This window comes from Lactuca serriola, chromosome 1 (genome assembly GCF_051521515.1).
Source record: "Lactuca serriola cultivar US96UC23 chromosome 1, Lser_US96UC23_V15, whole genome shotgun sequence".
NCBI lineage: Eukaryota > Viridiplantae > Streptophyta > Magnoliopsida > Asterales > Asteraceae > Lactuca > Lactuca serriola.
In genome coordinates, this window is record NC_136408.1 from 101,597,789 (window position 1) to 101,612,485 (window position 14,697).

General features: G+C 34.2%; 1 protein-coding gene across 3 annotated transcripts in view; it reads right to left on the reverse strand.

Annotated features, from left to right (window-relative positions):
- The window catches only part of LOC145096340 (disease resistance protein RML1A-like), a 9,657-nt gene extending 370 nt beyond the window's left edge, over positions 1-9,287 (reverse strand). Inside the window, exons 1-9 of one of the 3 annotated variants that reach the window (XM_079034091.1) lie at positions 9,130-9,287; positions 6,398-7,115; positions 4,022-5,150; positions 2,710-3,033; positions 1,718-2,629; positions 738-1,332; positions 596-613; positions 174-243; positions 1-65 (exon numbers count right to left, since the gene is read on the reverse strand). The exon at positions 1-65 is cut by the window's left edge and continues 370 nt beyond it. In XM_079034091.1, coding sequence (XP_078890217.1) covers positions 191-243; positions 596-613; positions 738-1,332; positions 1,718-2,629; positions 2,710-3,033; positions 4,022-5,150; positions 6,398-6,930 — 3,564 coding nt within the window. In that variant the 5' untranslated portion in view covers positions 6,931-7,115; positions 9,130-9,287 and the 3' untranslated portion in view covers positions 1-65; positions 174-190. Of the gene's footprint in view, positions 66-173; positions 247-595; positions 614-737; positions 1,333-1,717; positions 2,630-2,709; positions 3,034-4,021; positions 5,151-6,397; positions 7,116-9,129 lie in introns of all 3 variants that reach the window. The other 2 variants (XM_079034086.1, XM_079034093.1) reach the window with 2 other exon arrangements.
- Positions 9,288-14,697: the final 5,410 nt, after the last annotated feature.

A 14,697-nucleotide genomic window follows, 5' to 3' on the forward strand; every position in this document is an offset into this window, starting at 1 on the left:
AGTACGTTTTGATGCCGCCATTTCTACAGATCAATTGCAAGGTTATGACTCCTTTTTGTTACATCCTGAACCAATGATGAACATTGATGAGAACATATTTGGCTGTGTCATGTACTCATGTGTGCCTTCTATTCATATGTTGAGAGAAAGGGTTGGGTTGTCAAAAAGTATACCTTATGTGTGTGACCAATTATGTCAGACTCGCATACTTCCTTTGGGATAAAGCTCTAAAGCACACTTTCTCTTCTGATGGAAACAGATAAGAAGTAAAATATTAATTATCATTTGCATGCATCCACTTGGACAAAGTATTTGTGCCTAGGTGTTGAGTGATTTAGGTGTTAATCAAGATCAAGAAGGGTATATTTATGTGATCCAACATATCAAAAAAACTTTATCCATTGATCCAAAAAATTGACTTGTTTAGGCGGATCAATAGGTGGGTCCATCCATCTTAAAATTAAAAATAGTTTTGTGTTTTATAATAATAAACTCTTATTTTAGAGATCAGTGAAATCAACAAACTCTTGGCACACAAATACTAGATAAAAAGTAATACAAAATACACGACAAAAAAAATAAGAATGATATCTACCTTTGTAGTGGGCGCTATCTGCAATGAACGGATAATAACGACAAAAGAATAATTAATAAAATGAAAAAATAATAATAATAAATATAAATGACTATAAATAATAATAAAAAATGACAGAATAATTCTGGAGAATGACATCTACCTTTAAAGCAAAAATTGGAGCGTCTAAGCCATCTCTTATATTGAAGAGATTCTAGTAAATTGTTTGTCCGCATAACATGCCAGGTGTCTAAGAAGTATTCTCCTGTTGTTAACTGAAATCCAGTGAGATCTCCACCAATGATGTGATTCCATGATTTGTATGAACCCAAAACATCTTCTTCTTCATCCCTCTTTCCATCTCCATACACAAAACTCACCCCACACTCCTTTGTAAGTTGTCCATGTTTCTCTGTAAGAGTAATAGTAACCTGGTCACCACCTTCCATTTCATTCATCCCAAACATCCAATGGCTTAACAATGTTAAACCCTCTTCACCTACACTGACACCATCAATGTAATGCTTATATATCCAGGTGTAGTTCTTTGTTATGTTACTAACTGTGATCACTGGCAAATCAACGAATTGATATGGAAATAGAAACGTCTGCACATTGCAAAAATTCAATCCTCTGAGTTTGTTTGGAGATGATGGGATGGTAAATGATATTGATGAGACTTTGCTTCTATCTGTAATCCAATTCGGCATCTCCTTCCCTCCATATATTGTGCTGAATATTCCAAATTCATAATACATCTGCCAAATACAACCTTAATTAATAATGAGCATAAATTATACATATACATATTCAAACAAAGACATATAAAGGGCCGGTCCAGACGGTGGGCAACCTGGGCGACCGTCCAGGGCCCACGACTCCAAGGGGCCCAAAATTTATGGGTTATATAGTGTACATATATAAACCAAATATTACCAAAATGATTTTTAGGGCCTAAAGTTGGTTCAAACTCAAACTAGCTTAAAAGATAAATAATTTGTCTTGCTTGTTATTGCTAATTGAACATGTTTATAGTGAAGAATAAATGATATTTTTTTTTTGAATCTTTATTATATTTGTCTTTAAGGGGCATTTTTTTCCTTTTGCCCCGGGCCCCATAGTTTACAGTTTGCTAGAAGAAACCTGAATTTCAGAACCCTCTGGTCCTCTGTTCTCAAAATAAGTTCCGACGCGCCTTCCATAAAGGGAATCTAGCTTAGTCCAACCCAAACTATGTAACACCTTGTCCTCAACACCTGCCATTGACTGGATTTTGACCATTCCTTCAATTTCAAACGACGAAGGTGCTAACACATAGAACATTGAAGGCAACTCGAGTGGTGACATTACCGGATCAAATACAATTTTTCGTAACAAACACTTATGACTATTGAGTATCAACTTTCTTAGTGTATGTGGAGGATGCTCGATTGATATCAACATCTTACAGCGTTGCACACTAAGCATCTCAAGCCTAGGAAGCTTCTTTACACAATTGGGAAGAACAGAAATAGGATTGCCATCTAAATATAAATCCTTTAACATGTGAAGGCAACTGAAGTCCATGGGAAAGGATTCGGTGGACAAATTATTATTTTTAAGCGAGAGCCTTACCAAAGAGCTTGGTATAGATATCACAAAGAACTTTGAACAACTAGGTGTACCCTTTGGAATGGCGGAGGAAGTGTTTTTTGTGATTATCCCCATGTTGTTAGCCTTGAGCAATTCTGCTGAAAACATATCCTTAATCTCGATTCGAGATTCACCGAGATTACAACCATCTAGTAATAGTGTTTTAACCTTCTTTAACATGCCTATAGTTCTTGGAAGTGTTTGAAGATTGCTGCAATAGCTTACATCAATGAGGACAAGTTCAATACATGCCTCAATTGATTCACATACCTCAAGCAAAGCAATGCAATGTGTAGCTACTAGCCTCTCAAGTGCAGGCAGTTCATCAAAGCCACCCAGACTGCAAAGTTGTTTACAGAAACTTAAATTAAGAACCTTCAATGATCCAAGCAACATTTTGTCTTTTAGGCAAGATCCAATTATCTACTGAAATGGTGATGAGTTAGAATAATAATAAAAATCATTAGCTTGACGTGGAATAATAATAAATAGAGATAAGTTACCTTTTTCCTACTCTTAAGTCCATGTGAATTGCTATAACAAATGCCAAATGATTCAATATTGCTATATGACATGTCGAGAACGACCAGGTTCTCCATCCGTAAGTCTGAAGGTATAGACTTTAATGGGAACCCATGCATACACAACCATCTTAATTCCTCTGGAAAGTTCTTGTAAGACCCATTCATTTTCACATAATTGAGTTGTAGTAACATCAGATTATCCATGTTACTCAATGCATTTGTTTTCAACTCAAATGATTCACGCAAGTTCACTTTCTCAAGCATCCGCATATCAAGGGCAAGGCCTAGAAGATTTCCCTTGCCCTAAAAAGTAAGAAGAAACAGATGGCCAAAAAATTATAAATGTTAAAAGTTCAAATGAGACCACCCCATTCTTGCGAGACATGGGGACGTGGCAACACAAATTTGAGGTCAAAAAATGAAAAAAAAAAAAAAAAATTCATCACTTTTAACATCCAAAATTAAAAATAATAATAATAATAATGAAATAAAATAAAAATCATAATTCAAATGCATGCATGCATTCATGTATGTATGTAGGTATGTTCAAATAGGAACCAAATTCACAGTAACTAAACTATGAATACAGACCATTAGGCGAAAAATGGATGTGGTGGCGAAACCTAAATAACACCAAATCAGTGAAATGTGTTCACAGTTTAGTATCTGTGAATTCACAATTTAATAACTGTGAATTCTCCGTCTAATGACTACAATGATTTTCAGTTATTTATGGTTATTCAACCGCATCCATTTTAAGTCGAATGGTTCAATGTTTAATAACTTTGAATTTGTTTTCTAACCGGTTCCTAATCTCTCTCTCTCTCTCTCTCTCTCTCTCTCTATATATATATATATATATATATATATATATATATATATATATATATATAGCGTCTGGGAAATCTCTATCTATCTCTCTCTCTCTCTCTCTCTCTCTCTCTATATATATATATATATATATATATATATATATGAACCAGTTCTATGGAAAACAAATAACTAGGGCAACATCTACCGGAACCAATAATCAAATGACACGTGTCCATTTCTTTCTTCACAAGTAATGTATTGTGGAAGTTATTGTGGAAGTTATTGTGGAAGTGATGTGTTGTCATGTTTTCATTGGTTTAAATATGTGTTGCCCTAATCATTCATTTTCCATATAACTCTTCCCTATATATATATATATATATATATATATATATATATATATATATATATATATATATAAACACACACATAATATAATGATTTCCCAGTCGCTAAGTATGTATAGATGGTCTCTTACCTTTTTTTGTTTCAAAACTTTGAATGAATCCTCGTGACACCATAACAAACTTCGCTTCCATGGTTTGTCAGGTGATTCTTGATGTATCATGAGTCTTCCCATCTTTTGAAGCAACTGATGCATCTTCAATTTGTTATTCCATGAGATACTAAGAAGGCATCTGTCAATAAGATTCGTGATCCCAGATCTTGTGTTTATATCACATGCCATTAATATTGTTTCAATAACATCTCTATCCATTCCAACAAAGAAACAAGCAATATGCTTAAACAAATCCTTATCATTTTTAGATGCCAAAGAGTCAAAGCTCATCCTCAAGACATTACTTATTGGGGAACTGATTTCTTTCTTTAGCCCATCTATACACCCCTCCCAATAAGCTACATCTCGATTATGTAGAGACTTGCCTAAGACTTTAAGAGCCAACGGATGTCCTTTACAATACTTCACAAGCTTTCGAGACACCTCCTCATAACCTACCTTAGGATCGTTGGACGTGAATGCGTGATAACACAAAAGTTGTTGTGATTCTGTCTTGTGTAAGCCTGGAAGCAAGTGTTTTACATGTTTGGGTTTGACATTCGTTTTGAATAGTGCACAACTCTCTGTCAACCATGCATCCTTTGATGTTATTAGAATTTTGCTTCCTGGAAAAAAACCTTTGTTTCCAAGTAATGCATCCAACTGGTCGATACTATTGATGTCATCAAGAACTAAAAACACCTTTTTACATGCTATTGCTTTCTCTATCTTTGAGGTGTAAATAGAAACATCATGGACTTGAATTGAACTTGTTTTTGCAATGTCATCATAAAGTTGTTTTTGTAAATCAAGCAACCCGTTTATTTTTTCATCACATCTCCGACCAATATCTTCAATAAAGCCACTTGTGTCAAATTCATGAGAATGTAACCGATAGACATATTTGGCTAAAGACGTCTTCCCGATCCCACCCATACCTAAAATAGTGAGTATGTCTGCCGTATGTGAGGTTGCATCTTTCAACCATGAAGTAATGTATTCTTTTGAAGAGTCCACCCCAATAAGGTGTGGCAGAGGATTCCTTGAGGATATATGTAATCTACGATAGATGCTTTTAACAACTTCTTGAATAAACTCTGTCTCCCTCCTGAAATTTGATTTTAGTAAGAACCACAAAACACAATCCAGAAAACTAACATACATTTTTCTACTCTTTCCCTTAAAAACTAACATACAAAATTTTAGATTTAATTTAACGAAAGATCTGAATCAAATCTATATCATTGTAGGCGTGGTTTGATAAAATTGGAACCATTTGGTGCTGAATGATTCCAACCTTTTAACGGTTAAGAGAAGGTGAGGTTCCTTAACCGTTAAGAGGCTTTTGATTCGTTCAGAGGTTGTATCAAATGCGGTGAATGCGGTCAGAGGTTTCCAATAAGAGGTTATCAAACAGTCCCTCAAACTATTACGATTTATTAAGTTTTTCACATCAAAACTACATCATATTTGTACTTCTAAGGGGGTGTTTGGAAGTGCTTTTTGAACTCTAAATGTGCTTTTAGATATAAGTGCGTATTGGCTTATAGTTGTGGTAAAAAGAAGTTTTTTAAAAAAGTGTTTGGATTAGCTTTTTTGGTGAAAATGCCAATAAGTCAATAAGTTAAAAAGTGTTTGGCTTAAAAGTGCTTTTTAAAGTTATTTTGGTTAAAAAGCCAAAACCAGTTTCAAAAAGCCAAGTTTTACATGCTTTTTAAAAAGTGTTTTTTGAAGCTAATAGAAAAGCTATTCTGAAAAGTGCTTTAAGTTTGCCAAACACTTTTTTTTGACCTATTAGCTTTTCAAAAAGCCAATAAGTCAATAAGTTGTTTTGAAAAGCAATCCCAAACACCCCCTAACCTTATAAATATATAATTTGTAAGGTCATAGATTTTATGCATAATAAGACCAGATTTACCAATATAATATTAAGAATTCACTAATGGGCCACCAAATTTCATTATGTTTCTACATGAGCATCAAAGTTAACTATCGATTTAGTTTTTCATGAATCCAAACAAAACTTCAAGGATAGCAAACCGTTCGATTTTCATTTTTGTAGACAAAGCATATAAAAGTTACTATTATCGTTTATCTAAATAGATTAACTTATGTAAAATAATAAATTGTCAGGATGGTTAAACTATCTATATGAATGATCTTAAGAGATCACATAATTAAAAAATTGCATTCAAGTTATGCATCTCCTTGATTCAAATTAAAAACATTCAAAATATGTCCATGTAATGATATTATAAAAGCTTATCGAAATGCTTAGGGAGAAGATAATACTAACATTTCATGTGTTGAGCAAACAAAGTTGCAGTATAGAGATATGGATAAGGAAGTAGTTACCTGCCATTTACGTCCATCCCTTTCAAATCAGCAACTTCTTTAAGTGCTTTATTCCATTGGTCCATCTTTTGAACCCATTGACTTCTTTTATTTGCATTTGTTTCTGCCTCCATAGTTTGTTTATGCTTAGCCATTGCATCTCCAAAGCTACTTTGTTGCTTCCTCACATGGGTGGGCTCAACGTGATACAAGATAGGGATAACAATATGGTTGGATGCCATACGTTGCTCAAGGATCACTACCAATTCATCCAAGCACCATGTCGAAGAAGCATAATTCTTGGACAACACGATAACAGAAGCCCTAGATGCTTTAATTGCACTCTCGAGTTCTGGTTTCAGATCATCCCCTGTTTCAATCTCTTCATCATCCAAGAAGGTAGTGATGTTGGCATCCATGAGGGCCTTATGAAGGTAATCAGTGAAACTATGACGAGTGTCAAGGCCTCTAAAACTAAGAAATACGTCATATCTATAGCCATTAGTTGATGAACATGATGTAGATCCTTTTGAGAGTTCAGAGAGAACAGCCATTATGAGTTATGAGCTGCTAATCCTTCACCCTTCCCACGATTTTGTCAAATTATTTCTCATATCTCCTTGTATGTGGGTTTATCCCAATAAGCTCTAAAACTTCTCCACACATGATCAGTTATGAATGATGGTTGCACAGTTCTACCTTTTCTCACATGCGTTCTCAGCTCCCATGCATAATGTATCTACATAAAATCCAAATTATTAATATTTACAATATGCAACTTAAGTCTCATCACACAGTTTAAATCTCAATAATAATATCTTGAGTTCTTCAAAATAAAATTTTGAAGAGATTAGAAGAAATACATATGAACTAATATGTTTCATAAATGTTTAGCGTCCACTATATTACCTCTAATTATGTTAATATGCCAACTTTTTCCACAATTCGAGTTTTGTGTTGGTTTTGGGGCTATATAATGCATAGATGTGTATATGTGTGTTTTTATCCTTAAGTACTTTTTTATGTTCGAAGGCCATTATTCTATACCTTAATTAGCACTAAAGTTGGGTCTTTTGTGTGCAAGGGATGTATAGGAATCAAGCTTGGACAAGTAAAAACTGGAAAAGGAACACAATATAAGTTGCTGGTTGCTGGGTGTTTAAAATACAAACAGTAGCTGCTGGGTTATTTTATTTTATTTTATTTGAGCAGAAACGTGCATAACAATAATGTAATTAGCATCAGCAGCAAATCAAATATAAGCAGAACCAAATAGCCCCAAAGTCAGGCACACATATGAGGAGATCACTCAATGGGGCAGCAGCATCAACTAGCAGATCGGGTGCTGCTGAAACTGAAGCAGTAGGTTCGAAATTGACATCTTTTGATCCAGAGATATAGCACTCATTGACAAATTTAAGAAGATATAAAGCATAAGAAGGATGAATAAATCAACACCGGTTACTATTCTAGAAACAACTACAATATCCACTATTACCTCCCATGAAAGGAACTGCAATACATATAAGCAATTTCAAACCTTCACTAGATGTCAACAAACAATTAAAAGAATAAGTTCCATCATCCATGACATGGTTGTTTATAGATACCCAGAACCAGCAACAACAATCTTTTCGAACTTGGATTTATCAATCAGTACATATCAGCATACATCTAAAAGAATTTGAGTAACATTGATGGCGTTACTCCAAATGATATGTTTTTGAAACTAACAATCTACAACGTATGCACACATAAAGATATCATTGTCCATTGGTGAGTTGCATCTTCTTTTTGAAAACTATGTGACAGCTTTGGTTTGTGCTTCCCCTAAAACATGAAATTAGCTAATATCCTTGGTCTCATGTAGTTAAGACATCTAAATGCACAACTAGAACAAGGATGTTCAGATAGGCTGAGTTTTCCTTTCTCAGAGTCTTATGAGTTGCTTACCCCTGGAACCAAGATCATATACAACATACCCGCGAGCCAACCAACTAAAGAAGATAAAAAGGACCATCTTATGAGCATGTCAATCAAGGCTGCTAGCTTGATTGTATGACAAAGGTTGACAAGTGACATAGGCTATGCAGATGAACTTCGAATGTATTAAACTACCAAGAAACATCATATCAATTTTGCACATCAAAACAAAAACCTAATCCAGCTTTTTTTTTTTTTTTTTTTTTGCAAATAAATGGAGCATTACTTGATTGATTTGGGAACAAGGCTCTCACTAGCAAGCACCTAATTTTTATTCAAGGAAAATAAGACCCGAAAAATACTTCAAGAACTGAGATGTCTTACGATCTAGCCTCAACAGATCAGAAAGTCTTGCCCAATAGAATCATAACCAGAAAATTTAGAATTATTACAAGTATTGAATATTAAAGCTTGTTCGGTATGAGTGTTTAGCTTACGGTTAAGGAGCAGATTACATTATTAAAAAAATAAGCAAATGTAAAATATCATGTTTATGAATTGGAAAAATAGAGGAATTAAAGGATTGAAGAATTTTCCCATCTGCACAAAGTTTTGTCAGTCATCCTCGACTCTATGAACATACTGAGTACTAACTATACTAATTGAAACATAAAATTAAAAGATATATATAGCTGAAATAAAACAATATTTCAGTCAATGTTAATTAACAAACAGAAGATTATGAAGTTATTTATGATTAATAAGATGAAATTGTGTTACAACTTGTGAAATAACTAGTAAGAATGTAATTTCATAGATACCTTGCTTACCTAACGACAAAGAGACCTGAAGTAACGAGGATTGTGGAAGAACCAACGGCTATGAGACCGATAAGGATAACCAGTAAAAACGGCTGCGCAAATGGCAGAAAGTGGGCAGCGAAACGGCGAGTCAACGAGGACGAAAGTGAGACAGCTAGACGAGAGACGAGATGCTGGTACTTTCCTTTTTTTCTGGTTAACCCTTATTATATTCTTCTATCTGACTAATATTTTAGTTGACTTTCAAATATTGTCTTTTCCTATGATCCAAAAGATCTTTAAATCCTCTTTAAATATTATTTTAGTTTGTTCTCAATCTGAGCCAAACAGATTTTTAAAAGGAATGTTTAAAAAGACACCTTTAATTATTGTTTATTTAATTCACTCAAAACTAATCATTAAACTAGAAAGGTTACTGCCGCTACGCGGGGGCCAGAAATTTTCATTATTGTTTGCAAATCGATAAATATGACCGACGTAGAAAGTGCAATGATGAAAAGCCCGGACTTTTCCCCGGACCGTTTTTTTCATGTTTTTATGAAAAAATGTAAAAGTTTTGACTGCAAGGACCAGAAGTGTCAAAATGGCTAAAGAATTAAAGGGGTAGGAATTAGCAACTTTTTAGAAAATGGATCAAAGTTGTCAAACCGTTAAAGTTTTGTGGCCAAACTTTAAAAATTAAAAGGTTCCTAAAAAGTGTAAAAATATTGATTGTAAAGACCAAAAGTGTCAAAATGGTTTAAAATGAGGAGCAAAGTTGCCAAAAAAACATCCGGTTTTTATGAAAAAATGTAAAAGTTTTGACGGCAAGGACCAGAAGTGTCAAAATGGCTAAAGAATTAAAGGGGTAGGAATTTACAACTTTTTAGAAAATGGATCAAAGTTGTCAAACCGTTAAAGTTTTGTGGCCAAACTTTAAAAATTAAAAGGTTCCTAAAAAGTGTAAAAATATTGGTTGTAAAGACCAAAAGTGTCAAAATGGTTAAAGAATAAGGAGCAAAGTTGTCAAAAAACATCCAAATTTATTATTCATAACTTTGAAGCCTAATAATAATATAGGGACCAATTCAGCCAAAAAAATGACAAGTTTACTATTCTTTTTCTTCATAACTTTAATATATATATATATATATATATATATATATATATATATATATATATATATATATATATATATAATAGTTAAAGGTATTTTTTTGGCTAAATTATAAAAAGGTTCTCATGTTTTGAGGATTTTGTGGTCCCAAATTTATTTTTAGTCGGATCATCTTTATAGTTTGTTTTTGTTTCGGATATAGGGCGTGTTCGGCAAAATTAGCTGGTAGCGGTAACAGGTAGCTTATAACTTGTAACGTTTTCTTAAATGTTACATTAAGTAGCATTTGAATTTTGAGCTTTTTGTTTAAGCTAAACGCTAGAAGCTTGTAGTGCCAAATAAAGATTTATGTTCAAAATGGAGCGTTTTGTTAAACGTTAGAAACTAAAAACTCTCAAACGCTCTGTGCCGAACACGCTTATAGTCCTATTAGACCTAAAATGAGAAACATAACCTTATATATATATATATATATATATATATTAATTTAAATTTATTATTTATATATTATTTTTAATTAGAAAATAAAAATAAAAATAAAATAAAATAGTACTACCCTAATGCTATCCTCTTTCAATGAAGAAAAAGTGATATCGTTGACCCTCGGTGATTTGATGTAGACATTATTTTGTTAGGCCTAACCCGGATTAAAATGATGTGTTCATTTAGTACTACGTGTCGCATACCTGGATAAAGTGTGATTTCAAAAGGTTTATTGGATCGGGCCCTACGCACCGCACAGGGGAAAAATAGTCTTAATTCTAATGAAATTTCCATAAAATTCTAAAAACATTTAAAACTAATTTAAAATTTTAGAAATCATATCATATCTGAACATATAAACTAAATTAAACACAAAAGAACGGAAACCCCAATGTGATTATGACGGTCTTTTGGCCATAAAGGCGCACAACGGAAGCATACAGATAATCAAGACATAACTCATGAACCTAAGAGAGAATCAATGTTCAACCATGTCTAGGCAACCTAATTAAGCAAAAATAAGAAGGAAAGAAAACATACTTTTGTGGTCTTCGATTTCTTAGTCTTCGCCAGTTGATCAGACTTTGGAGGTTCCAACGGAGCATCCCTCTTTCATGGTCGCACACAAGATACAAATAGCAACACTGGAAATCACCCAAACGGGAAGTTGCTCAAACATCGGACAAATCTAAACCTCGGAGGCTTCTATGTGACCTGTAGGAATGGTCTTTGGGTATTTCAAGATCTGGAGAGCACCATTGAATTTATGAGGGTTTTTACTAAATTTCTCAAGCACTCAAATCCGTTTTTAAGCCTCTCTATTTATAAGGAAGGATTCAAACCCTAACAAATAATTACCGGATTAATTATATGTAACTTTGATAATTATCTAATAATCAAATCCTTTACCTAGAACCTTCTAGATTTTCCATTTTTCATTTAATTAATTAAACAATTAACTAATTAACAAACATAAAACCTATAATTACTCTCTTTCTAGTTTTACTCATTTTGTTTTTCAGTGTAACCCAAAAGTACACTACTATTAATAATAATAGTAATATTTGATGAGTTTTATACAAATAATCATATGTGTGCATGCAACCCTAGAGTTGGATCTATGTTTTCACTATTAGTTATACAACTTTATGAACACAAAAAGAAACCTCGCATGCTACTATTATTTTCAAAATCCATATAAAAGAATAGAATACATACCTTTTGTTGTTATATAGTAATAACAACCAGTTCCTTGAATTTCCTTAGCTCTTGAAAGCAAGTACCACAAGTGTAGTACCTCTAATGGCTCACAAACACACTAGGTGAAAGGATGAATATGGGAGAGAGGAGAGAAGGGTATCTTGCCATAGATTTCGTCCCTTTTAGGGTTTCCCAAGGCTTGGATGAAATCTTAGTGCCTTAGGGTGCTATTTATACTTAAGGCTAACTAGGGTTTCAAGGTGTAAACCCTAATCCCCTAGCTTAGAGCCTAAGCAAGTCCATGGACTCCTTTCCTTAAGCCCTTGGACGAAAACTCCTAGATCCTTCTAGGATTTTCGTTCAAGCCTTAATAAATGTGATCCAATGGCCCAAAGCCTCAACTATTGAATAATTGCAAAATAGCCCCTGCACTTTCAGTCAGTTCCTTTAATCCCAATATTAATTCTAAATTAATTTCTGATTAAATACTAATTAATAATATGATTCCAAATTAATATATTATTCATATAATATATTAAAAAATCATATTCAGACCCTAATTTATTATTCTTAACAATAAACCAGCCTCTCTCCTCAACAATCATCCTGTCCAGTCACCAGTGTGAAGGCAACCCAAAAGGACCATGCATCATCGGGTCAAGTACATACCAAAATAGTTATGGACTTAGACACTAATCCAACAGTCTCCCACTTGGATAAGTCTAATGACTATTCTGTGTATAACTTCAGATCCTGATCTGCAATCGTAGCTTTCAAAAGTCGTTATCAACTCTGATCGTATCAGAAGCGTGTCCTTTAGATAAGGGATCATATATTCCTCCATTCTAGATATCGTATATACGTGAGACATGAATTCGAATCATTCTCTCTATATTGTTTCCCAACTTCCGATTTATGAAGACTGACAACAGACTACAATTGAACACATCAAATTAGTCCTGGCTTGGCAAAGCGCTTATGTGCCATCACTAAATCATCGAGGGGCCCACAGATATCTCTTTCATCCTACTTTGGATAAAAGGAACGGATAAACTTTGATTCAATTCTTTCTTGCACTCACTTACCGAATCTGTAACAACCCGTCATTTCAGGTCACAACCCGTCATTTCAGGTCCTTGAAATTTGAGTCTTGTAACCTCTTTAAAAAACTAATTGAATATCATCGAAAAATGAAGTATTCAAAGGCTCTGTTTGGAGTACTCTATGTAGTAGATATCGTCTTAAGGTTTCCAAGCATATAAAGAACACTAAAATCCGAGTTATAACGAAGAAGTTATGACCATTCTAAGTTTTCCGACAAAAACCGGCAATACGAAGTTACGTAAAAACGCAAAGTTTCAATAAAATACTTTTTGACCTTAGGTGTCTAAATGAAAGTCATAGATATTGTTAAACTACAAACGTACATAAAAAGAACGCTCAAATCGGACATCGTATGAAAAAGTTATGAATTTTTAGCGAATTTTCTTACCCCGACCTTTTAAAAATATAATATTAAAAATAATTTTGGAATTTGCCGACGGAATCTAAACGAAAGTTGTAGATCGTAGTCTCACCTTCGCGTGGATATAAAGAACGTCGAAAGCAGAGTTCGTATGAAGGAGATATGAATTTTAGAAGTTTATTTAAAATAAATATAAATTTAAATATAAACTCCCGGTATTATCCGAAGAACGAGTCAGCGGTCCGATCCTTCGTACGCCCCGCGTACCCTCGTACGCCCAGCGTACTCGGATGCTAGGCTCCGGTTCGTCCACGTCGCTCCGATGTTTCGACCGAGGATGCGCTCATGCATGACGCATGAGTACGCAGCGCGTACTCTAGTATGCCCTGCGTAACGAGACCTCTCATACCCCTAAAATAGAGATGCGAGGGTTCCGGAAAATTCACCCCATTTCTCTCATGATCTTGCCTCGTTTTCCGTGCCCGCACTACCCCGAAGCCCTGGTCATTTTGCTCAAGTCCCGAAGGTCGATTTTACTCCCGAGATTTCCCGAGAATCTCAAGAGATCCGCTTTCTCGAGTAGAAGTTCTGCTTGGTTTTCGTCACGCTTTCTTCAATCAATCAAGTGAGTTCATACCCCTACAAACACACTTTAAATACGTTTTTAAATGCTTTTTATACTCTTTTAGTGGGGAATACAAGTAAACACACGACTAAAATCGTGTGAAACATCGATCTTTTGATATACTTTTCATACTGTTGCTTTAACTATCTTATGAAGTTATTATCATGCAAAACACCTCACAACACAGCTTTACCCTCTTGGGATACAATATGTTTTATAAATAGAAATATGTTTTATTTATACATTTACATACAAATACATCATATCAAGGGTAACCATCGTTACTAAACCGTTTTATACATTCGAAGAACTTATGATTTATGCTTTGTCAAACATTGTGAAAAGGATAAACTTTGCATACAAAACTATTACTTTAATACAGACTTAGTTGAGAATCTGTGAGACATGTACATCTTCAAATACTGCCTTTTTGTTAGAAGGTATCGCTACAAGTCCTGTCTATAACCAGAGTCTCCCGTTCGGAGAACGTGTCAAATGTGTATAGATCTATACGGGAAGTCATGATCCCGCGCCCTGACTGTTAGCTACAGTCCGTCCTTTGGGGTGACAGTTTGTCATAACGCTACGACGCCTGAAGAACGTCGCTACAGGCATATTATGTTTAGTATGGTTATAAAACTCACCGGATATACAATTATTATGGTATTATGCTTTTATGAACAAGTAGTTATTAAAACTATTCTTCAT